The sequence below is a fragment of the Typopeltis vanoorti genome, chromosome 3, assembly GCF_054136105.1.
Source record: "Typopeltis vanoorti isolate ZY-2024b chromosome 3, IOZ_Tvanoo_1.0, whole genome shotgun sequence".
Lineage (NCBI taxonomy): Eukaryota > Metazoa > Arthropoda > Arachnida > Uropygi > Thelyphonidae > Typopeltis > Typopeltis vanoorti.
The window spans coordinates 31,216,972-31,241,691 of record NC_143551.1 but is presented as its reverse complement, the minus strand read 5'-3'; the positions used below and the strand labels follow the sequence as shown (position 1 = coordinate 31,241,691).

At 34.8% G+C, this 24,720-nt stretch overlaps 1 protein-coding gene across 4 annotated transcripts in view; it reads right to left on the bottom strand.

Moving 5' to 3' along the window:
• gig (TSC complex subunit tuberin) overlaps positions 1-24,720 on the bottom strand; it is a 943,661-nt gene that overhangs the window by 859,700 nt on the left and 59,241 nt on the right. For all 4 annotated transcript variants that reach the window (XM_090415521.1, XM_090415523.1, XM_090415524.1 and 1 more), the window contains exon 3: positions 189-349. In XM_090415521.1, coding sequence (XP_090271647.1) covers positions 189-349 — 161 coding nt within the window. The remainder of the gene's footprint in view (positions 1-188; positions 350-24,720) is intronic.

The window sequence follows — 24,720 nt, the reverse complement described above, 5'->3', positions numbered from 1 at the left end:
ATCTGATAATGTTGGAGTTTTGATAAGTAACAGACTGATTTGGAGGAAAATTATAGATAGGAAGTTAGTAATGATGTAATTTTTCATGTAGTACTGTCATATCCTGTACACCCCTTGAGGGTACATGGCAGGAATTTGATGATGATGATGATATATATAAATTATCTGAAAAATAACTTTTTCCTTACTTTTAAGACCTCGAGACTTAATATAAATTCTTCGACTTTGTGATTAGGTGGTGATGATATAGACCCCTTGGTAAAGCCAAAGAATTCCTTTACTTTCTCAGGAAATGTCTTTTCCTTGTCTTTACTCCCACCTTTTGACATGCTGATCTCCTTATCTCTTCCTAAAAATAGTAAAATTTTATAATTTCTTTATTATTCTACAATTTCATGAGTAAGATGTAAAGTGTATATAGAAAGATGAAGAGAACAGTAAATCATGAAATTAAATAGTATCATCCTTTTAGATATCATTTTACTTTCAACCTGAGTGATAGTATATCTGCTTTTGAACTAACAGGCTGCAATTTTGAATCCTGATATGTAGCCTCAAGAAATGATGATTAGTGTATATTGTTATAATTATAGTTAATACATCATAACAATTGGACTCTATAAATGAAAAAAAATCTGTTTTTAAATATGATAATGATGCACTCTTTGAATTCAGCCATCCATTTTTGGATTAGGTGTTCTGCTTGAGCTCTGATACTTCTGTATTTATGTAAATTTTATCCATCTGAACATGGCAGACATTTTTTGCCACATTCTGATCTCTTACATCAGTACAAATTCAACAAACCTGAACAAATAAAACACACAATATCATAATACTACAACTTAATTAAATTGACATTACTAGCTGTCTATTAATACTTTTCTTCCAAATTAATCTGTTGTATGTGTGTGCACACTATATCTGCAATCATATCAAATCTTACAATTTGGCTAGAACCTTGATTGCCCTCTGGATCATCATCTTACTACCATTCCAGCATCACAAAATTAGCAAAGCAGATGCAGCTTGTCTAATTCAGTTTAAGTGACTATGGTATTATAGATTAGTTGGACTCACACATTCTGGAAGGTTATATAAAGTTCCTTTGAATATATTAATTTTTAATATGGTTCTGGAACCGATGCCATCTGTTCACATATCTAATTCTGCTCAAACTTTTTATTTTATTTTTTTTATGAGGCTCCCACCTGCACACGGTTGGAAATCTACAGTATATTAGTACCAATGGGTGGGCAAAGGATCTTTTTTCTATTTTTATTAATTAATTTTTTGTATTTTTTATATAATATGGAAATCATAATCTCTTCTACCCAATCAATATTTAAATAATTAAAGTCACCCATAATGATCACTAGTTTAATACCGATCATGGTAAACTGCCAATGCATTTCATTGTCCCCTTCAAACTGAACCGCTATGTCTGCAACAACACCCCACCATATATTGCACACCGATTTCCTCCATTTCACACCAAATAGCCTCAAACTCACTGTTACACAGGACATTACCCTTATTGTTCATGTGTATCTACCCTAACTGGAACTCAATCATCTAATAACATCAGTAGTACCTCCCCCCACTCCTATCTCTTCTGTCATTCCTAAAAATACTATATCTTTTACACTCGATCCCAGTTACTTTGTTTCCAATGCTCCTGGCATATATATATACACATAACAAATTACCATCTGGCCTTTTTTTTAATTAGATATGCATTCTGTTTGGTCTCTAAGAATATTCTCTTTTCCCTCCCCCAGACACGCTAAAAAGGCCCAACCTCACAGTGTATATTTCTCATTTCCATCCCTTTGTCAGATGCATAACCATGTAAACTAATACCTCTTTAAATAGCAGCAAGTTTTCTTTTATCCCTTTTTTTTTTTTTTTAAATATAGATACTATATTTAAAATTTAATATTACTGGTATTTCATTCTACTGGGATTTGTCAATTTGTATATATTTTTATTTAAAAATTTTAATCTCTGATGAAATTTTTTTCCAGCACATTTATATAGTTCAGAGTTTATCCCATCTTCTACTGCTGAATTATCATTTTTTATTTTCTTCTTTTTTTTTTTTTAAATGTTTACCCTACATGCAAAGTCATAAGACCTATAACACCACAATGCCACATGTGGACAAATGATTAAGGAGAAAAATGTAGCCTGTTGATACGTTTCTTAAAGAGCAGGAGGCTAATTCTTTCATTCTTATATCATTTAAATCATTTTGCAAGCTGAACTTTCACACACATTTTCCCTATTCCTCTCATGACTATCTAATTTCCAAGACTCTCTGTAGTGGTATTATACCAATAAGTAACTTTTCCATATATTTTGTTTATTCGTTATTTTTTATATTTTTTTATTTTATTTTACAATTTATATTTGCAGTTTCTTTTATATCGCATTCATATGCTTCACTATTTTATAGACACTGGGTCTTATTTTGGATATAGTGTTTTCTAGGTATGATACAAATATTTCCCAGCTTTCCTTTGTCTCTTTCTGGTTTCTCTTTTGCTTATATATATATATATATATATATATATATATATATATTCAATTTCATCTTTTTTGTTTTTTACCACTTAATCATCTTTTAAAGGCTAGCTTTTTAATTTCGATTATTGTTTTTTTATTTCGTTGTCCCATATACATAATTTTTTTATGGCATTTCTTATATATCCATAAACTTTCATATGCTGCAATGTAATTTATTTAATATCATTCGATTTTGTCTCAATATCTTTATCGTCTTGTATTTTTTCTAAATAGTTATTATTAGTTTCATTGACTATTATTGCTATAGTCTATTAGTGATTTTTGTCTTCTTGCACTCATGTATTCATTATTTTTTAAATTATTATATAATCAACGAGTCATTTTCCATTTTTATTTACTGCTGATTTTCCAATTTCTCTTCTATATCATTAATTTTTTTCATTTCTATTTTGGCATTAAGATCTCCAGCTATAATTATCATCATCCTTTCAAGTATTTTGATCCAGTGGCATGTTCCAGTCTAATTTCATCTTTTTCTCAGTCATCTCTGACTTCTACATCCTCCAACTGAGTGAGGGGTATTGGAGTATTTTTGGGGGGATAGTCTTGAACAATCCATTCTTTCAATATGTTCAATCCACTTCTTTTGGTATTCATATACTTTGTCAAATACTGAGTCTAATTTTAATTATTATTATTATTACCCAAGAGAGTAGTACTAACAAGAAGTCGCATCTAAAGTAACACGCGGACCCTGCATGGGAAGCGGGAATAACACGTAGTAAAAGAAGAAGATTATTATTACCCAAGACCTCATGGAGTCAAAGACTCATCTGCGAGGTCCTTTTATCATACACACGGCTCATCATACCGTGCTTTGAACACATTCAATTTCCCTGCAGACACCACACTCTCAGGCAAGGCATTCCAATCATTTACAACTCTGCACGAATAAAACCTGCCTCTCACTCCTCTACTCATACCCTCTTTATACAGTTTCCAGGGATGACCTCTGGTTCTCCCCTGATCTCCCGCTATTCTCTGTAGAACTTCTCCACCATTGATCTTATAACAACCCCTTACCAACTTGTAGATTTCTATCATATCTCCCATCTTCCTCCTGTCCACCAGACTCTGCAAATTGCATCTCCTCAATCTTTCCTCATACTCAACATTCCAGAGATCAGAAACTACCTTAGTCAGTCACCTTTGGACCCTTTCCGACATCTCTTCATCATTCTGAAAACCAGGTGACCAAATCTGGGCACAATAGTCCATGTGTGGCCTAATCAAAGCCTTATACAACGGAACAAGAATCTCCCTACTTCTACACGTCAGTGTCCTCTGCATCATTCCCAGAAGCCTTTGTGTTGTCTTCACAATTTTGGCGATGTGTCCCCTAAATTTTAGAACCTTATCCACTATCACTCCCAGATCTCTTACTTCCTCTACCTCCAACAATATATTCTCGCTAAGCATAAATTCTGCATCCCATCTTTGTTTTCCAACCTCACATTTTGCAGCATTGAACTCACATTCCCATTTCCATGCCCAATCACTCAATTTATTCAAGTCTTCCTGCAAGGTCACAACATCTTCACTACTCTTCATGGTTCGTCCCAACTTCGCATCATCTGCAAACAACTGAATACCTCCATCCAAATCTTCACCTATATCATTAACATACAAGTTAAACAGTAATGGCCCTAAAAACAGATCCCCGAGGCACTCCATTAGTGACTTTCCTTTTCCTTGACATCGCTCCCCCATACACAACTTGTTGATACCTATCAGACAGCCAATCTCCAATCCAATGCATTAGTCTAATATTCAACCCCATACACTCCAGTTTGACTATCAATTTATCATGAGGTACTTTATCAAAAGCCTTTGCGAAATCCAAGTATATCACTATGTATCCTTCTCCTCTGTCCAAGGAAGCAGTCACTTTATTGTAATAAGTAAGTAGATTACTAAAATATGACCTCCCTTTAGCAAATCCATGCTGTCCATCAAAGATGATACCATTGTTGTCAAACAAACTCTGGATCCTAGTTCTCACAAGCTTCTCCAACAACTTAACCACAACACCTGACACACGGATAGACCTATAGTTTAATGCTCGAGTTCAATCACCGCCTTTATAAAGTGGCACAATCTTGCCCTCCTTAGGGACTTGACCGAGTGCAAGACACGTATTAAAAAAATATGTCAAGACAGGTATCAACTCCCTGGCACATTCCTTCAGAATATGTGGCGATATATTATCAAGTCCCACAGCCTTATTTACATCTAGTTTACTAAACTCCCCATACACCTCTTGCTCACTTACAGTCAGTCTCTCTACCCCATCATCTACTGCTCTCAATCTCTCCATGAAGTCACATTCACAAGATTGAAAGACCTGTATGAACTGCTAATTAAGTATCTCCACCACACATTCTGCAATAGCTGCTTTATACCATTTACTCCAATCAATGTCATCCTTCCATAATCATTCTTTCTTTTGCTGGCTACATATCGAAAGAACTCCTTAGGATTCTTTTTGGCTTCATTAGCTAACTGCTGTTCATACCTCTCTTTAGCTACTCTCACAACCAAGTCACCCTCCTTGTGGCCATTTCCCTTTCTGCTTCTTCATTTTAAAACCCTTTTCAATTCCAACTGTTTCCTCTTTATCCCAGGTCATCGCATTCCTTTCTATACATGCTCTCATCTCTTCTTGGAGCATCCACCTTTCTCATGCTGTGTACCCATGTCCACCCCGAGCCTCCCCGTTTTCCTTTTCCTCTTGCACACCCATTCTCACATTTTCTATACTCATACCACTCACTTCCTCATTCATAACCACCTCTTCAATCTCTCCTAACTTACTCTCCTGCTCTTCCACATCACTTCCTGCTTGATCTGATTTATTCTCTCTCAATCTATTCACTTTTCTACCTTCCAGCAGCAGTCTCTCCAAGCGATTCACACCATAACCACTCAAATGCAACCCATCGCTCCCATACAGCTCACTTCGTCCCTCAAACTCATTCCACACATTAACAAACTGCACTCGTCTCCTCACACATTTCAGCCAGCATATCATTCATAATCCTTGCTCTCTGCCTCATTTCACCACAGTCATACCTAGGCAACATGCTGACCACCCTTCCTATCACACTATTCTCTTTTATCCTTCTAAGCAGCCTAGTTCTTTACATATTTCTGTGATTCATTCTTTCTTTCTTTTATCACAGAGAGTTTAGCCTGCTATCCTTTGCAGGAATTTTATTTCTCCAGTTTCTATTCTTTTTTTTTTTCCTGCAGTTTTATGGTGCATAATTCACTTCTGTGCAGTGGAGAAGGTCTTGCCAAAACTTTACAAACTCTTATTTTTGTATGCTTTTGAACTTGGTTAGGTTTGAAAATATTATTGATCATTCCTGTTATCTTTAGAAAGTTCAAAATTTTGATGTCAATGTCAGCTTCTTTTGTATATGATACAGCACGCACACTCAAGTTATTTAAAGCTGTTAATTTGTTCTAAAATTTTATTTTCAATCATGATTTTTTACTTCTGATTGAGGATGGTCCTTCAAAAGCCATGATTTTTGTTTTGTCTGTTGATATTTTCATTCCAATTTTTTTTTTTTTTCCCTCACTTACATTTAAGGCGTATATTGATCTTTGGAGTTCATCTTCGTTTCTTGTCATCTGCACACAAAATCTGGTCATCTGCGCACAAAAGGATATTAAGTATAGTTCTACACTCCAGTTTAAATGCCAGTTTTATATTTTTATTCCATTTCTTTAATGTTTCATCTATATATATATATTAAATAAGAGGGGTGATATTGGACATCCTTGACAGACACCTCTGTTTACTGCTTTCCATTCTGTAACTTTTTCATCGATTTTTATAACTATTTGGTTGTCCAGATACATGTTAATTATTGCAGCAAGCAGCTGATTTGGAATGTTTAGATTCTTGAGTACAGTCCACAGTTTATTCCTTAATACTCTGTCAAAGGCCTTCTGGTAGACTACAAATGCTGTGTGTGTGTGTTTCTGGGTTGTATGTGTAATGTTTTCCATGAAGATTTTTAATATAAAAGCTGGGTCAATGCATGATTGTTCTTTTCAGAAGCCAATTTGTTCTTTGCAAAGTTTATCTTCCACTTATGATTTAAGTTTAGAAGTTAACATTTGTGCATATAATTTATAACCAGTATTTAAAAGACTTACTCCTTTAGTTTTTCTTCACAGTTGTACTCATGGCCTTTTTTAAATATTGGAATGATAATTGCCTTATTCCAACTTTCTGGAATTTTTCCTTGCTGCCAGATATTGTTAAATAATTTTAAAAGTTGTTTGATGAATAGAATGGTCATATATTTTATATGTTCAATATTTATTCCCTCTGCTCCAGGGGATTTTCCTGATTTGCTTTGCTGTATTGCTTGTTAGATTTCATGTAATGTATTTCTTCTACTGTATAGTTAGCATTATGTCAGTTTCAGATTCGTTACTATCTTGCCATAAGTTTTGGAAGAAGTCCAGCCAGGTTTTCTCTTTGATTATTTCAAGTTTCACTCATGACTTATTTTTTAATGGTATTAACACTACCAACAACAATAATGTTTTATTAACTGCTTATATTTCACTGAATTTCAACTCAGCATCGTCAGAGAACAAAACACTTGTACACGCGACAGAGAGTGAGTGAAGCAATATAATTGCAATGGACAAAAGATCTAAAGTCCTATTTTTAGGGCCCTCTAACAAAAGAAGAAGAAAAAAAAGAAAAAAAAACACCAGCTATGTGGGAGTTTCTCTAAGGATAACAGTCTCCCAAATTTTCGACAAATTAATGCAACCATATTTGTTATATTTAGATGCATCTAGATATAGCAAGTATTCTAAACAAGGGTAAACCTCCAAAAAGCAGTATGCCATGTAATCAAATAATTACTGCCTTAAAAAAGTTATATAAGAATAAAAATATTATTATTACAAAAGACGATAAAGGAAATGCAACAGTTATCATGAATCAAGAAGATTATAACAGAAAAATGCAAAATCTCCTATGTGACAGTTCCACATATCGAATTTTACATTGAACCCCACTATGTCTCAAAGGAAATAAATGCAAAAATTACTAAAAAAAAAGTGATGGCCTGGCCCAAAGAAATCATCTAAACAATAAAACCAATTCATGTTAAACCACCCAGTATTTATGGATTACCAAAAATCCACAAAACTAATATCTCCCTACGCCCCATAGTCGATAGCATAGATAGTCCCACATATAAACTGGCCCAGCATTTAGCCAAGTCACTTGATCCCCTTACTGGCAACTCCTCTACTTTCGTAAAAACTTTCAGTCCATTTTAAAACACTAGTTTAGTCCTATCCTAAAAAATTCAGACATAATGGTTAGTTTTGATGTCACTTCTTTATTTACGAATGTACCACTTATAAACGCTCTCGATTTAATCAAGTCTAAATTTTTTGATATCTGATATTTTTGAATTATTTAAATTTACTATGAATGCAGGTTACTTTACACAGGGAGGAAAAATCTACAAACAGATTAATGGTACTGCTATAGGTCCCTTGACAAGTCAAAAATGCCATCACTTTGATGATATAAATTTGTCTCGCTGTTTTTATACAAACTGTCCGCTCCGCTTTCAATATCACCTTTGGCTAACATATTATAAATATTTGCAGACATATTAAGGACGATAATAAATTGCAACACAAACTAAATAGCGAATAGAGTTTATATGCATATATATTCACTGCCTAACACCCTAAATTAGTTTGAAATTTACGCGAACTTCGTAACATCAAAATCAATTTTTGTGCAATAAACAAAAGACACGTCAAAAAGTCTTTGTATGTTAACTCTAAATTCGTTTGAAATTGACGTGAACTTTCTAACGTCTGCGATACATCAAAATCAATTTTGGTGAAATAAACAAAATACATGTCACAAAAATGTTTGTATGAAATTCGTTTGAAATTGACGCGAACTTCGTAATGTCTGCGATACGTCAAAATCAATTTTGGTGCAACAAACAAAAGACTTGTCACAGACGTCTTTGTATGTTAACAGGTTAAAACTGGTTTGAACACTGCTTGTATACAGCTAATTTAGTGTCCCGACTAATTTCTCTCTTATTCCAAATGAATTTATTCAATTGACTTCCTACCAAACCAACTTTGTTGATTCTGTTGTCTATTTCGATATTTAATTTAGCACTTTCACTAAAAATCGTGCCTAAGTAGCTGAAATATTTTACTTGTTCCACAGGTTCCCCATTCAAAACACAGCTGATATTTTCAACGATTCTACCTATTTTCATAGTCTTTGTCTTTTTCATTGCTGACCTTCATACCATATCTATTACAACAGTTATTCAATTTGGTCAGGGAATCTTGCAAACTAGTAGCGGATTTATTCAGAAGTATAACATCATCCGCATAAAGCAAAGAGTTGACATTAAGATCTCCAATTCTGATATCATGTTTAATACCACTTTCTTTCATAATGTGATCCATATAGATAATGAATAACAGAGGGGATAATGTACATCCTTGTCTCACACCAGATTTAACATTAAACCATCTTCCTGTACTTCCTTCAATTCTAACTGCTGACTTGCAACTCAAATAAAGACTAAGTGTTGCTTGATATAATGCCCCCATTGACACCATATAACTGTAGCATATTGAATAGCTTCTCTCTTGGCACCCTGTCGTATGCCTTTTCCAGATCGACAAAAATTAAATACAGATGTTTGTTATATTCCCATGATTTCTCAACTATTTGTCGTAAAGTGAAGATCTGATCCTGACAGCATATATTTGGCCTGAATCTTCACCAAGCTTTTCTTCAGCAATTCTTCTCAACAGTTTCTCAAGTGTACTGACATAAATCTTGCCCAGAACACTCAGTAGGGAAATCCCTCTGTAATTCTCACATTCAGTTTTATTTTCCTTTTTATATATAGGTACTATTAGAGCTCTACTCCAATCATCAGGAATTCGTCCCTCTGTTCAGGCCTTCTGAACTATGCAATGCACCCACCGTAAGACTTTTATACCAACATACTTCAGCATTCCTGGTCGAATATCATCTATGATATTCGATCAGTAATACATGGATATGTATTCCTGACTGTATGCCTGTTGAGTGTTTCTTACTTCTGTGCTATCACTGCTTGTTTCATTCAGCAATTTCTCGAAGCAATTACTCCATACTTCAAAGATATCTTTTTCTCGGGTTTTCATATCACCTTGATTATCTCTAACTCCTTTTATAGCACTCTTTCCTGGATTTCTAAGCTTCTTCAACAACCTCCAGAATATCTTACCACCTTCTTAATATTTATTTTCTATGTTCTTGCCAAAGTCTTCCCATGACTTTTGTTCAGCTAGTTTTACACAGTATTTAGCTTTCTTACATTTGTCTCTGTATTCTCTAAGAGCACAAGCCGACTTATTTGCCAGGAACTTTTGATATGCTTTCTTCTTTTCCTTCACTGCCTCCTTAACTTCCTGTGTCCACCAGGGAGTTCTGATTTTTCTATCCTTGCAGACAACCTCACCACATGCCTCTCTGGCTAAATCAATCAGGTTTTCTTCAAGGTTTGCCACTGAATCTCCAAGGTTCAGTTCTTGTTCTCAAACTCTTTCATTTTTTCTTCAATAATCTTTGTGTATTTTAGTCTACAGTTCACATCTGAGAGCTGCTCAACTTTTATTCTCTTTAAAACTTTCTTACATGTTCTTCTTTTCAATATGAAATTCGATTTTATTCTGCTCAAGATTAATTGGTGATCACTTCCAATTTCAAATCCTCTGTACACTCTGGTGTCCTGCACCAGGTTGAAAACATCACTATCAACAATAACATAGTCGATGAGACTTTTATTTCTTGCCTCTTCTCTCCATGAATTTGTGCACATTTTTATGTTGGAACATTAACTAGCACATGTCCTGAGCAGAAATCCAACAGGTGTTTGCCATTATTATTAGCTTTGCTCTTTTCTCCAAATTTTCCCAAAACATGTTTGTATGTCTGACAATCACTACTCTGCTTTAGATCCCCAACAAGGACCAACTTTTCCTTTTTCATTGTGTCAGTAGCTTTCTCTAGAGCCTCAAAAAATTCCTCCACTTCTACCTTAGTAGAGCCTTCTGTGGGACCATAGGCACAAATAAGTCTCATTGTCCAGTTCCCCATTCTCATATTTGCTCACATCACAATACTTGAGACTGCCTACCATTCAAGAAGATTAGCCTCTTATTTAGTGTTGAATACTGTGGCTACTCCTTCTTTTCCTTGATTGTCATTGCCTGAATATAACATTTTGTATTTATTGCTCAGAAAGATCTTACCAGTTTTTGTCTTTTTTTGTTTCAGTCACCCCTATTATGTCGATCTGGTATTTATCTAATTCATCAGCTAGCTCCATTTCTTTGCCATTAAGGCTTCTTATGATGATAGTACCGATATTTAACTATGGTGATGTTGAGTTGGGGTGTGCTTTTGGATTTGTTCCAGTAGCTGACGTTTCGCTGTTTGCCCATGGTTCCCTGGTGAAAACAACCGGAGTTTTGTTTAACAGGGCGACGTCCGAGCCGGCATGAAATTTTGTCATGTTGCACCATCATTTTGTATATTGGTTTAAGTTAATAAGAATACAATTTGGTCGGCTAAATCCCAAATTTAGCCGACCAAATTCATTCGTTCAGTATCCAGGTAGATACCCAACAGGGTGCACTATTAGAAGGTGAGGATTGGACATTAGGTCAGAAGCCCTCTTCGGTTCTCTGCATTCCTTTAAAGGCTATGTGGAGGTCTCCTCTCAGTTATACAGCTTTGACCCTTAAGCACCCCACTACTGCTCTTTTGAATTTATAAGTATGCTTGTAGTGATTTTCTCTTTATCCATTGTTTATATGTTTCTTTCTTCTCTTTGATTATTGCTTCAATGTTTTCATCCTAGTTTGTTATTCATTTTCTCCTCTTCCATTTACTTTTTTTGTTCTGAGGAATTCTGTTCCTGCATTTATTAATATATTTTTAAATTATTCCATTCTCTCTCTATATCATCATTTTCTTTTATTTGATCTAGCTTCCCATTTATTCTTTTGTGAATAAAGGTAAGTAATACTTTTAACATTCAAGAGTTGAAGTTTAAAAGATTCCTGAAGATTTCTCTTAGCACTGATTTGATTAATTTTAAAGCATCTTGGGTATTTTTAATTGTACTTGTAAGAGATAATGATCAGATTCTATTTCTGCACTTCTAAATATCCGGCTATCTAGTATCATATTAGCTATTTTCCTATTAGCTATCATATAGTCTATTATACTTCTTAGGTTTCTTGTTTCCCAAGTAAATTAATGGCAATCTTTATTCTTGAAAAAGTATTAGTAACTTTTAAATTATTATATGTGGAAAAATCCCTAAGTCTGTATCCATTTCTATTGAATGTTCTTTCACCATTTATTCCTATAATTGCACCAAGTGGAATGTTCCCCACTCTGGCATTGAAATTTCCCATTATTAATGGATAATCATTTGGGTTTATTTTATCTTTTATTTTTTGTAAATCTGAAAGAAGACATTGTTTTCTTCCTTCCCTGGGGCATAGATACCAACAACAGTCAGGAAGTCAAAGCTTATTTATAATCTTAGTTCTAGAATTCTCTTGCTCCAATATTTGTAATGTATGATAATTTTTTAATTGATTTATGAATGAAAATCATTACTCCTGCTTTTGCCCTTTCTTCCTTTTTGACTCCACTCTGGATATAGATGTAATTATCTGTTTCATCTGAACATTTTTGTTTTTTTTCTTTGTTTCTGTTATAACTGCTAATTTGATATTTCTTTCTATTAGGGTATTGTCTAGATCTTGATATTTGTGATGGATACTCCTGACATTCCAAGTAATAACATTCCAGATATTCTTGTTTATTTTCATTCTTTTTTTCTTTCCTTATCCTGCTCATATCTGTTAACCTCTCCGAGTCATTTTCCAGAGTGACAGTCCAGTTACTTCTTTCTTGAGATATTGGAGTAAGAAAAGATTCAGCTGGGTTAGTAACCAGCCATCTGCAGCTTAGTCTGGTTGTGGGACTGCCACCTTAGAGCGTCCAAACTAGCTCCATCTCTCCTTTCTCTTGTTTGCACCTGATCAAGCTTCCCACTGGAGTTAGTATCCAATCTTCCACTTGGTTGTTCAGGTTCCAGGGTTCACCACATGAAGTGAGAGTTGTATTGGGGAGGAGTGGCTAGGTGATCCTACTTGAGAGGATCTTATATTGTGCATCCATCCCCTTTGAACTCCAGCTATATTTATATTATCTGTTAAATTTAATTTTTCGTATATTCCTTTTATCTGTTTGTATCATTTGTATTTCTTGTATCCATTTTCTTCTTCTTTTCCTTCTTCAGGGACAATATACTCCAAGAACTGTTAAATTTAGTTTATTTAATTTTATTCACATGTTAGAGTCCAATGGAGTGAAACTGCACTAGGAATTTGTATCAGCCTAATTCAAGAGCTGCTGCTTTTAAAATCAGCCGAATTCAAATAAATATGGTTGCATAAAACTTCCTAAAATATGGTAAACACTAATACTTCAAGATCCTAGTTTACATTCCAGGCCATCAACAGGTGTCCATAGAGGGTAGAGGACATCCCACCTACATCCATGTGTTTCACTTAGATTTTGTGTGGCCTTTGTGTATGTGTGTTACAAGTCTCATATTATATGCCCCAACAATGCCTCTGTAAACGAAACGAAATACTGGGAAAAATTAGATACTATTTTTAATCCTTTCCTGGTGCTGTTTCTCTCCATTATCCTTCCAACATGATTTTGCCCCAGCAGTTAAGCCTTAACACATGAATTTTAATTGCACTTCTAATATTCTTTCATTCTAGTATGTATAATGAGTTTTTCATTATTTATGCCATTATTATGCTTTAATCATCATACCAGCTTTTGCATATATTTGTTCGTCTACTCCACTATCTATATACAATAGGATAATTAGATGTTTCTGTTGTTCCTTTAAGTTTTTTTTTTTATCTCCTGAGAACTATGTTTTATTCATTTAAAATGTTATCTAATTCTTCTTCATTATGTGCTATGCTTCTAATGTTCCATGTTGCATATTTCACATTTTTATTTTTCCAAAGTTTGTTAAGCCTTTCCAATATGATCTTTTTCCATCTGCTTTAGATTTCTTTGAAACTTGTGTAATATGTGTTTCCCCATGTCAAACTTAGTGTGACGACAGGTATCCTAGTGGGGGGCTGCCACCTTAGGACCAGGCTTGCCTCTTTTAGTAAGTAGTGTAAACTACAATTTGAGAGGAAAGAGTTCATCCCCTCATCCTTGAATTGCTCTTCTAACTAATTAATCCTCTCCATCTCCCAAGGAATCCAAGGGACAAGACTTGAGCACAGTAATCCACATGTGGGTGTATCAAGGCCTTATAAAGAGGAATGACAACTTCCTTATCTCTACTTGTTAATGTGTTCTTCAATAGCCAAGTAATCTTCTGGGCTACCTTAGCAACATGTCCTCTTTAACTCTAACTGTCTACCACAAATCTTTAGCTTCATCTATTTCCTGAAGTATAGTACCATCAATGTGATACACAGCTTGTAATCTATTTATTCCAAAATGCATAACTTTAGATTTCTCGATATTAAACTGACACCCATTAACTTTTGCCCATACTGACAGCCTATTTAAATTGTCCTGCAAGTCTCCTCACATTGCCTTGATTAACTATTACTCCATCTATTATTACTACGATAAAGAGCCAAGAGGCTATTTTTTTCAGGCAGCATAAATTAAGGGAAGTTAAGTAAAGTTAAGTTATAGTAGAGGTATGTAAGTTCATTTCACTTAAAGCTTTACATTATCCAGATCTATCTACTAACTGATGAGACCTCAATAAAGGCCGAAACCGGTCTGGGTAGTGACCTCTCCTCATAATGTAAAGCAGTAATACATCTCCTAGGAGCTGCGTTTTACATTATGAGAAAATATTAAGGATAGTGATGGAGCTTGCTCCACCTTTGCTTTGAATTGCCCTAGTGTTGTACTAGGGCAACTCAGATGTTGACTTACTTGGACTCACCGATAGTTCTTTGGCATGAAACTCTTAGATTTCGATCTCTGAGTTTCGTATCCGGCTTTAAAATAATGAGGGATTTATTATCCCCTTAACTTAATATTACTCCACCTCAAAAGATATATTTCGGTGATTACACCACATTTTTTTATTCAGTTATTCATTTATTTATTTATTAATTCTCTTGTTTAAACTTTAAGTTATACTATTTACCCCCTGAAGATGTAAATCCTACGATTTACGAAACTTGTCGGGAACTATTATTTCAGTGTTTTATATAACTGAATAACTGAATAAAAAAATGTGGTGTAATCACCGAAATATATCTTTTGAAACAATTAGCCACAGAAGTCTACGCCTGCAATTACTCCACCTTTTACATCATCGTAAACAACTGAATATTTCCTTTCAGGATATTTCCTATATCATTTATGTACAAATTAAACAGCAACGGTCCCAGCACTGAACCTTGTGGCACATCACTAGTCATCTGTTTTTGCCTTCATTCTGTCCCTCCATATACCACTTTTTGATAGCTGTCCAGCAGCTACCCTCTTATCCACTTACATGTACATCATCACTATTTATTCTAATTTGAGTAACAAAGATTTGGTATTCTGTCAAATGCCTTTGTAAAATCCAACAAAATCATTGTGTAGCCATTTCCGTTATCTAACTCAGCTGTTACTCTATTATAAAAAGTTAGCAAATTACTAAGGCATGGCTGACCTTTCACAAAGCCATGACCCTAATCTTCTTCTTTCACTACGCGTTATTCCCGCTTCCTATGCAGGGTCAGTGTGTTACTTAGATGCGACTTCTTGTTAGCTACTCTCAACCGACCTGTCGCCTGGCCTGCCGCTGGGAAGGGGCAGGGTATATATTTTTTACTGTAGAGGCGTATGTTCATGGGGCCGGTTTGCCTGCTTGCGGGATGAAAAACGCCAGATAAATTGGTGGAAAAAACCCTATTGCCCAAGACCGGCTAACTTGGCTATGCCTGAGGAAGATCCTCAAATTCCTCACATCTACGACGGGAATCGAACCTGGGACACTCCCTCCCCAGGCATATGGTTGCGAAGTGCAAAGCCACTAGGCTGGCTAACCACACTGACCCTAATACAGTATCAAATTTATATCTACCCATTCTTGAATTCTCTTTTTGACTAATTTTTCTAGTACTTTTACCACCACACTCAGGTGTGGTGGTAAAGGTCTTAGAACCTCCCTTATGCAAGGAAATTATTTTGCCCTCTTTCCACACCCTTGGAACTCTACTAGAACTGAGACTTAAAGAGGCTAATCAGAGGCATTGCCAGCTCCCTTGCACATTCTTGCAAAACCTTAGCTTATATCCCATCTCATCCCACAGCTGTATTTACATTGAGATTCTGCAATATCTTAAGTCCCTCCAATTCATTTACCTCTGTTCCCACATCAGTGTCTTTCACATATGTTAAAGCAGTAACCTCACTAGGATGATCTATCGTTGCAAAAATGGTCACTCAATAATTCAACTATTTTATCTGCTTCTGTCTCCTCGTAACCATCATCACTCATTAAGGCTAATCTTCCATCGTCATTCTTCCTCTTGCTTGCTACATAATGAAAGAATTCTTTGGGATTTCCTTTGGCCTGCTCAGCTAGATTCTTCTCATAATCTGAGTTTGTCTTCCTTGCCATGCTGGTCACCTTTCTTGCATGAGCCTTGTATCGTTCATGAGTTTGATGGTCACCTTTCTCTTTATATACTCTTCACAACATTTCCTTCTTCTGCAGCTCATGCTTAATGATACTCATCCATCTAACTCTTATCTGATTAACCTTTCTTACCTTAGGTATACAATTTAATATTATTTCCTTTAGATGACCCTTAACTATATATCTCATGCACTACTAACATCCTTACCCTGCAGTGTTTTATGCAATGGTACAGATTTAAGCTTCTTCCTAAGCGTGTCATAATCATCTGCCTTGTAGTTCCACATAAACCCCTTCTTGATAGAATATTCCTCATGTTTTACTATCTCCCAAGTCAAGACCACAAGGTCAGTTTCACCAATCGAAGGCAATGTGGGTCACCTTGTTTATCGATAGCTCTTCTGATCCTATGACTAGTTCCAATACTCTCACGCCCCCTAGTCCCCTCCATCACGTACTTCCTTAAGTAATTATCTCTTAGTAGATGTATAAATTCTATTTCCTTCTTGCCATGTGATCAATCTTTCTTCCTTCCAGTCTATATCTCTATAGTTGAAGTCCCCCATAATAATTAATCAACCTGTACTCATTGTACTAATTTGGCAATGAATGTCTTCCAGATCATCTGTGGAACTCCCTGGCTTACAGCAATGACAACTGTATATGTTGTCTTACTGGCATTAATCTCTCACCATACTGCTTCAAAGGAACAGCCATCCTCTTGCCTCTCTCCATTCTTTTTGGCTGCAAATTCATTCACTATCATCAGTAGTACTCCAACCTCCATCCATTATGCTATGCTGCTCAAATGTGTCAGGAATTGGTAAACAAAAGCTATTAGTTAATAAAAAAAAAAGAAGGGGAAGGGCCAGGCATCAATGATTTAAATGGATTAGAACGGACAGTTTATCAGTTCCATACTACATGAACAAAAATGCATGGTTGATATCTGAATTTTTTTTAAGAATTAGCTTATGACTTGGAATGCAAGATTATAATGGAAATCAAGAAAAATTTTGCTGATTCTTGACAAGTGCTAGGAAGGGCAACACAAAAGTCAATCTTTTACAAGCAATACAGTTTATGGCAGATAGTTTGCCAAAGAATAAAGAACAAGACCATTCAAAACTGCTTTGTTCACTGTGGTTTTAAGCATTCAATAATGGATATGCCTGATACAGCTAATAGTGAAAATGACATCCCATTAGTATCACATCAAAAACTATGAAGAGTTTAATCAATTAATGGTAGTCTTCAATACTATTATGAAAATGAAGATTGTGAGGATGAAACTGTAAAGAAAATTGCAACAAAACAACAGAGGATATTAGAGAAAGGATGACTTCTTTGAGACTGAACAAGTGACTATCCAGGGTGCTAGAAAATTTATTACTGGATTGCAAATGTATTTCACACAGGAAAGAAATGAAGGCAGTCCTTTATCTACACTGATTTTATTTCTTTCTGTTTCTTTTCTGGTTTGCTCTACTCATACATTTCCAAATGCTATCAATCAAGTTCCTTCCTAATATCCTCATTTTTAATATGATTCTGCTATTGATGCCATCTGTTTACTCCATAAATCTTTCTCAGAACCCTTATATCTGTGGTATCCAGTCTCTGATTAATGTTTTACTTTTTCTCGGTTTTCAGATCTGCAAGTTAAAATCAGCTTAAACACTGTATTGTATACAGCTAACATCTCTCTTATTCCATATACATTTATTCAGTAGGCTCTCTACCAAAGTAGCTTTGCTAATTCTGTTGTCTATTTCCATATTTAGTTTGACATCTTCACTAAAAATTGTGTTAAACAGTTCAATTCTTTACTTGATTTACAGGTTTCCCATTCACGATGCAGCTGATGTCTTCAAAATTCCTGCCTATTTTCACAGTCTGTCTTTTTACTGTTGATTTTCATGTTAAATTTCTAATAGCACTCATTCAATTTAGTTAAAGAAACCTACAAACTTGTAAGACATTTATTTAGGAGTAACAAAATTATCTGTGTTAAAGGAACTCAGAAAAAATATTTCCATCAAGGTATTAAACTTTCTCCTACTGTGAACTTAAACACTCTCCTTTTTGCCAATGATTAAATAATAATAACAAATTCTGAAGATAACTTACAGAAAGCTATTTTAAATCTAAATGAAACAGCCAAAGATTATGGTATGATAATATCAACAGAAAAATCAAAAACTAAGGCCTTTAAAGGACAAGATCCAGTAAGAACTAAAATAGTAATAGATAACAAGATCTTACAACAGATGAATTCATTTAACTACCTAGGATGTATGATCACATATGAAATGAAAAAAATATAAACCAAAAAATTGCAAAATATTTAAAAATAACAGCCGTAATTAACTCTATATTTAAACCAAACCTAGTTCAAAAATAAACCAGACTAAAAGTATACAATACATTAACCCTACCAGTCCTAATGTATGGAAGTGAAATCGGACAATAAAACAAAAAAGACAAAGATTTATAACAGCTGAAATGAAGTTTATGAGAAAAACTGCAAAGTATACTCTATTTGACCACAAAAGAAATGAAGAAATTACGAAAGAATCAAACCAGGAATCAGTAATAGAAAAAATTAAAAAATATAAACACAAATGATGGAACATATTCAAAGAATGAAAACAGAAAGATTACCAAAACAAGCCTTAAAACAAGCTAGGAAAAAGAAAACCCAGACGTCCTCTTAAAAAATTCAACGATGACTTCTAAGGCCAGAACAGGTCACTCTAGACCTAAAACTTTGATAGGTATGATTGATGTCTTTTGTTACTGCTGATTTTCATGCTAAATTTGTAACAGCACTCATTCAATTTAGTTAAAGAAACCTACAAGCTCGTAAGACATTTATTTAGGAGTAATAAAATTATCTGTGTAAAGAAACTCAGATTGAAATCCTAATTTTGATATATTTAATGCAAATTTTCCTTCCTAACATTATATTACTTTGACAATAATATTGACAATATGGTGACAAAAATATAAATTTTTGTCACCATACAGTCACAGATAAGTGTGGATCTATGCCATAATTAATATTCTGGTAACAAAAATCCTGAGAGTTTTTAAACAAAATGTGTCTCCTGACATGTATTGACGAACCTCCATTATTAAGGTAGTGTGGAACAATTGTGTTCTGCGTAGTTTGAACTATTTGCATTAAAAATTTAAATTCTAGTAACTGAACCATGCAGTCAGAACTCTTTGCTGAATTTCAGAACCATGTACTGGGTTTTCTGTACTTATGGACCTCCAAAAGCATATTATTGATGTGGAGCCCCCATTTATGGCTAAAAAAAAACAAATATTTAACTGAATTTCACCAAACTAACTTCTTCCTAACAGAAACAATTTACATTCGTCTCATTAATTTTTATTTTTATTAATGAAAATTTAAATTTCACAATTTTTGTTTTTACTATGTGTATATTGGATTTATATAATAAAAATGTTATTAAAAATTAAAAGACGTGTCATATGTTTGTAATTTATTATAATGCAAATGTTAAAAAATAATTAATACCTTTATTTCGTGTTTGAATGAATTATTTAAACTTCTCCCAAATTGGCTTTGATTGAGGAGGGGATAATGCAGGTGTTACTAAAATTTTAAAAGGGGTAATATTCTTATGGCTTAGCTTATTTTTGTTTAGGAGTGCCCCTTTTATAATGTCATTGGCTTTTTACTCAAATTTTATGGTATAACTGATGTTTTATATAGAAAGTTATATGAAGAATATATAGGAGGAAGATTTCAACATATCTTTGTAGGATGTTGCTAGCTGTCTTCTTATTCAGCAGCTGTGCCGATATATATTCACCTGCTGTTAAAGGAAGGAAGTATGATTGAAAGGAAGGGGTGGGGGTCGAAAAGTGTTGAACATGATTTTGTGGAAACAGTGATATAGATGATGAATAACAGTGAAGATAGTATACATCCTTGTCTTATAACTAACTTTATATCTCTTCAACTGTTGCTGCCTTAAAACTTAAATTAGACTATGGTTGTAACATCCTGTTTACACCATAGAACTGTAGAGTTTTGAACATGTTTTCTCTTAGAGAATAATAACTAAAATTGCTCCACCTTGAGCTCTGCCAGTCTAGTCCATTCCAGGATTCCTGTCTCAGCTACTTCTTTTTGGTGTTATCCTCTCAACACTGACATGGTCTTCCTCAAAGTCACTTTCCATCAGGCCTCATTTGTATATCACCTTTATTAACTACTGCTCTACTCAGTTTTGCATCCTAAGCAAATAACCTATATCTCCTATATCAATTACAAATGAAACAACAGTGTCAGGAGTACAGAGTGCTGTAGTACACTGCTAATTACAGGCCTTCTTCTGAGCTTACTCCTCCATAAACTACTCTGATATCTATCCATCAGCCGCTCTTATCCATATCACCAGCTTCATACTTATTCCTTCTGTTTGCTCCATTTATGTAATAGAGTTCCATGTGGTACAGTGTCAAATGCCTGTCAAAGTCCAGCAGTATCATTGTGTAGCCATTCCCTTTATCAACTGAGCTGTCACTTTATTCTAAAACATAAGTAAATTACTGAGGCATGATGTAATCCTTCACAAAACCATGGGCCCCCCCCCCAAATAATATTCCATTTCTATCCACCTATTCCTGAATTAGCCTTTAACTTCTCCAATACCCTGACTGCTACTTGACTCCTGAGATGCTGATTAGTTAATAATTTGGAACATCAGCAGCCTCCTTTATGCAATGAGCTATTTCTCCCTCTTTCCACTCTCCTGGGATCCATTTTCAGAGCCAAGACTTAAACAATCAAGTCAAATGCACTGTTAATTCTCTGGCACATTCTAAGTTAATCTACCTCTATTCCCACTTAAGCGTCTGTCCCATATGTTACTGCAATATCTCCACCTAACACCTCTGTAAAGTGATCACTCAGTAGTTAAATTAGTTTGTCTGCTTCAGTCACCTCCCTACCATCAGCATTCAAAAAATTATTCTACCATAATTATTCTTGCTTTTACCTACCACATACCAAAAGAACTCTTTGGGATTACTTTTGGCCTGCACAGATAATTTTTTCTAGTGCTCAGATTTATGCTTTCCTTACCATACTGGCTATACTTCTGCCTCGTGTTTGCCAAACACCTTTTAATTTCTTCCTTGGACTTCCTTTTTTTCAGCTCCTGCTTAATGATGCTACTCATCCATTTAACTCCTACTTGATTTATCCTTCTAATTCTAGATATGCAGTCTACTCTAGTACTAATTCTTTCAAGCACCTCTTTACTATTTTTTATAAACTATCAACATCCAACCCTTACAGTTTCTTATACCATGGCACTGATCCAAACAGTCTTCTGAGGTTGTTGTAATTACCAAATCTTCCATATATACCCCTTCTTAACTGAAAATTCCACATTCAGCCACCTACAAGATCAACAACACATGATCACACTTATCAAATAATGGCAGTAATGTCATGTTGATTATAGATAAATCTCTGATGTTATCAGTAGATCCAGCACTCTCAAAGCCATGGTACCTTCTAACATCTGCTGCCTGCGATAATTATTCCTTTGTACCTGTACAAAAAAAAAAAAAAAAAAAGGAAAAAAACTTGGGCAAGGTTAATTAATTAGGAGTTTAGTTTCATGTGTTTTTCTTTTTATTTTGAATTTAAGAGTTTTAAGCACCCACCCTGAGTGTGTGAGAGAGAGAAAGTAAAGTAAAAACATATCCTTCTCCCCTCACACAAACACAATCACAAAAGACTCACTATCTCTATCCTCTCACTCTTTGCTTTTGCTACTGTCAAGAACTCCATGTCCTCTCTCATATCATACCATACTTGTCCCTTTCTGCAGCTAATACCCTTGCTAGCATTGTTAATCTTCACCTGGGAAGCAGGGCAGACAGACAGACAGACAGAGAGAAAGGTTATTGTAGGATATCTCTATTAAAACTCAGATATTCCAAGTTTAAAAATATGAATTAAAGTTAAGAAATTAGTAATGTGTATTATATTGTTGTTAGTTAAACATTTTTTTTTGTATATCACAAGCAAGACAATTTGAAATGTTATTTTTCATTTTGGACTAATGAAATCTTATTTAGCTGTGAAATAAATTTATTAAAATTAGTTGTTGGTGTAATATAATTTTGTATGAGCCATGAATAGTTGTGCAATGTTTGGTACTGTTTGTATGTAGACAAAATGTTTACATGTTGTGAATAGTGAGAAAAGCAAAAGTTACCATTGTAACTCAAGTTGTGTAAAAGTAATTAAATGAACTTACCTCAATGCATACAAGATTGAGTAATGAAGAATCGTTATAATTTCTAGCTGTTTCATTATGAAATTGTAACTAAATAAACTTTTCTGCACTGTGAAGAAGAAACTTCGCCGTTTCAAGCCCAACACTGGAAAGTAGTAATGGCAGCACACGATGATGGACTTGAGTTGAAGTTTCTCATTTGCATCTCTGAGCATGTGCAGAAGCAAAAAGAACATTTTTGAATGTTCTTCAAAGGCATTCAACTGTACATGGAGTAGAAAATAAACACAGCAGGAGAAAAGCTGTGGAGTTTGTGTCTTCAATATATGAAGATTGGACAGAAAGAAGAAAAGTAACAAATAGAAGACAGAGAGAGGATACTTTGTATAAAGAGATAAGTGAAAAGCTGATTGTAATCATTAATTCACATAAAATTTACTTTAGTTAAAACTGAAAGGAATTTTATTGCTCCCCAGTTTCATAGAGAAATGGTCCCAGTAAAGTTGTTTTATTTAGGATTCTCAGTTTGATAAGTGATTTTTAACTGTGTTTTTGCTATTTCTTCAGAAACTTTCATATAGAAGACAAAAGTTGTTCTGAAGTGTTAAAAATGCGGCTAAGGTTTTAAGGAGCATGTTGAGACTTTTACACAAAATTCATTCCAAAGAGATATGGTTTTTAGTAGTTTATTCAGTAGAGCCTGTTGCTACTTTCTTATAGAAAGTAAAGTTACAGAAGTGATGAAAAAGAAGATGAAAACGAGAATTGTTTCTTCAGCATTCTATGATTTGAGATGCAAGAAGAATTTACTTGTCTTGTGTTGCTGTCACACAGAGAGCAATCATCGGATTAGTCTTTCTCCTGTGTGAACTCAAGAAGGAATAAAAGTTTTGGCAGAGGCAAGAGACCAACATTCCAAGAGTTTTGTCCACAAAGGATAATAACTATTGGTTTATGTGACTGAAAAGAAGCTGTGCACATTTAAGTGTTTTTCTTTTTGTGAATGTAAGAATACACTGGTGCTTGTGTAGTTAAGTAGGTGATTTGATGTTGTATATACAGGGTGTTCGGGATAAATTTGACAGTTTCGTAAGGAAAAAGAAAATCGTCTTTGTATCTATTAAATTTAATGAATTGACAAAAAAACATTACAGGCAGAGTTAATTACAATACTATCAACAAGATTTACTCAAAATAACCACCATTAGCATCGATCACAGCTTCAATTCTGCTTCGGAACCTCGAACAAGCTGATGCTACAGTCTCCCTGGGAAGGGCCGCAAAAACTGTTTTAATTTTATCCATTAACTGGGCTTTTGTATTACTGGAAGTGCGATTGGTGTCTTTTTCAACTGCGCCCCATACAAAATAATCCATGGGGTTAAGGTCTGGGGAGTTTGGAGGCCAAACATTTGGACTGGTGAAGTCGTAGAAATTTTCAGACAACCATTTTTGACTTTTCCCAGAGGTGTGGCAAGGGGCCGAATCCTGCTGCCATACATACGGCCTACCATTGGCTACCCTTGTTATCCAGGGCTTGACTACAGTTAGCAACTCCACGAACAAAGCCCGAATTCCAATGCCAGGGTTCTTCAACACCTGTTCCTACAGATTTGTGAGGAATTCTGCTGTACGAACGCAATCAGATCGTCTGCTAGGGATCTTTCTTCTTGCTACATCCTCGTAGTCACCATTGCAAGTCTCTAGTTCATGCCTGATTGTTTTTACTGTATTCAGGGAGCATTGGGCAGCAGTCGTAATATCCTTATTTTGATGGCGGGCACGAATCATCATGATACAAGTTATTCTCTTCCATGATTCAGGTGGGTTCCAGCTATCCATCCTTTCTGACATCTTGTATATGAATGAAGAAGGGTCCAAACTTTTAAATGAAGAGAAGTGTGTGTTAATACATGTAACTTACGGAAAAATATAATTAATTATAAATATGTCAAATTTATCCCGAACACCCTGTATGTGTGTTTTTTTGTAAATTAAAGATTTTTATTTTGGTTACAAGAGTGTGAAGACTCAAT